At 42.9% G+C, this 2,228-nt stretch overlaps 1 protein-coding gene across 1 annotated transcript; it reads right to left on the reverse strand.

The window, feature by feature from the left end:
* Positions 1 to 917: 917 nt before the first annotated feature.
* Positions 918 to 1,455, reverse strand: LOC145067994 (uncharacterized). Its single transcript, XM_079015001.1, has 2 exons — positions 1,376 to 1,455; positions 918 to 1,329 (listed from the first exon to the last, which is right to left on the reverse strand). The coding sequence occupies exons 1-2, from the start codon at positions 1,453 to 1,455 to the stop codon at positions 918 to 920; spliced, it is 492 nt and encodes a 163-aa protein (XP_078871127.1).
* Between the last annotated feature and the right edge of the window lie 773 nt (positions 1,456 to 2,228).

Genomic DNA, 2,228 nt, shown 5'->3' on the forward strand with positions numbered 1-2,228 from the left:
AATTACAAGGGCTACATGAAGTTCTTACCAAATGACTAAGATTTTTCCTTGAAGTGAACTCCTTCCTTGAAGATGGTCTCGTATATTTTGAGGGAAAAGATGAGAGGATTTGAGAGAGTTTGGAGAGTAGGGTGACTTTGCAAATGAGTTTTGTGTGTTTATAGGAGTAAGGTCGGCCGGACATAAGAGAGGGGGGGGGGGGGTTGACTTCTTTGAGGCTTGATGGGATAGCTTCCTAGATACATGATGGTCCAAGGCTTTGTTATTTAGGGGACAATATTGAGGTGGCAAGAGTTTTCACCATTTCTTTTCCCTTTTTATTTTTATTTTTGTTCAACTCTAACGGAAACCTATAGGGTTTCCGGTCCTCAAATCTTTTAAATGGATTTTCGGCCTAATAAGATGTGTATGGCTTTCGGGTATATTTGGGCCCAATAAGAGAGTTTTCGGTCCAGCAGAAGGCCCAAAAGAAGTTTTCGGCCCAATAGGGCCCAAGGAGAAATTTTCAGCCCATTAGGGCCCAAGGAAAGAGTTTTCGGCCCAATAGGGTGTTGGGCCGAGAATTCTTGGACCAAGGCCCAAAATTGATTGGGCTTAGCTATTGGATCAAGTTTTTGGGCTTGTATGAGGCTATTTCAAGTTGAATCACAATGTATACACATATGAATTCGAATAACATTGTAGCTTGAATTTTATTAATAAGATGCAACAAGGTTACATAGAGGAATTTGTTGTGAACAAGCTTCACATCTTAAACCCTAAATTGCTAGTTGTGACATCATCCCCTTGTTAGAGAAAATTTCATCCCGAAATTCGTTCAAAAGGAGCCCTTAAGAACTAGAGAAGAGATGGGGGTACTTTTGCATCACCTGGTCTTCATGCTCCCAGGTGAATTCCATTCCTCTTTTGGCGCTCCATCAAACTTTCATAATGGGAATGCGGATTTGTTTCATTCGTTTTACTTCTCTATCCATAATTTCAACTGGTTCCTCAACGAAGTGAAGGTTCTCATTCACCTCAATCTCATCAAGCAGAACAACGAGAGTTTCGTTAGATAGAAATTTCTTTAGGTTTGACAAATGAAAGACAGGGTGTATATTGTTGAGTTCAGGTGTTATGTGGAGTTTATCAGCCACCGGAACAATCCTACCAAGGATCTCGAAGGGAACGATATACCTAGGATTTAATTTCCCCTGCTTCCCGAAGCGTATCATTCCTTTCCATGGAGAGACCTTGAGCAACACACAATCACCTACCTGAAATTCTAGAGGCTTTCGCCTTTTGTCCGCGGAGCTCTTCTGCCGGTCCCTGGACGCCTTCAGTCGTCCCCTGATCCACACAATCTTATCAGTTGTTTTTCGGATAATATCAGGACCTGTGAGAGAGCTGTTGGGTACCAATCCCTTTTCCAGTTGTGTGTCTCCTACCTCCACCCAACAGAGAGGTGATTGGCATTTTCGTCCATAAAGGGTCTTAAAAGGAGCAACCTTGATGCTTGTATGATAGCTATTGTTGTACGAGAATTCAATCAGTGGCAAGTGGACATCCTATACCTTGCCGAAGTCTATCACACAGGTCCTTAGCATATCCTCCAATGTTTGGATGGTCCTCTCACTTTGCCCACCTGTCTGGGGATGGTAGGCCATGCTCATATCGAGCTGGGTTGCCAACGACCTCTGTAGCGACTGTCAAAACCGAAAGGTAAACCTACTATCTCTTTCTGAGATAATAGATATTGGCATGCCATGTAATCTCACAACCTCCTTTATGTAGCTCCGAGTCAGCTATTCCATTTTATACGTTTCCTTTATTGGCATGATGTGGGCAGATTTGGTCAACTGATCGACAATCACCAAATGGTATCCAATCCGTTTGTTGTATTGGGTGATTTGGTTATGAAATCCATTGTTATCCTCTCCCATTTCCACTCAAGTATTTCGAGTTGGTGCAATAGACCCAAGGGCTTCTGATACTCTACCTTTACTTTAGCGCAAGTCAGGCACTTGCTCACGTAGGTAGCAATTTCGACTTTCATATATGGCCACCAATAATGTTGTTTGAGATCCAGGTACATTTTTCGGAACCCGAATGGACCGATTATCTTGTCCTGTGGGCTTCATTCATGACCATATCTCTGAAACCTCCGAAAATAAGGGTCTAGATCCGATCCATGAGGTAATAGGCTCCGTCATCCTTGATTGTGAGGTTCTTATCCATTCCACGCATGG

The sequence above is a fragment of the Lactuca serriola genome, chromosome 8 (genome assembly GCF_051521515.1).
Source record: "Lactuca serriola cultivar US96UC23 chromosome 8, Lser_US96UC23_V15, whole genome shotgun sequence".
NCBI classification, from domain to species: domain Eukaryota; kingdom Viridiplantae; phylum Streptophyta; class Magnoliopsida; order Asterales; family Asteraceae; genus Lactuca; species Lactuca serriola.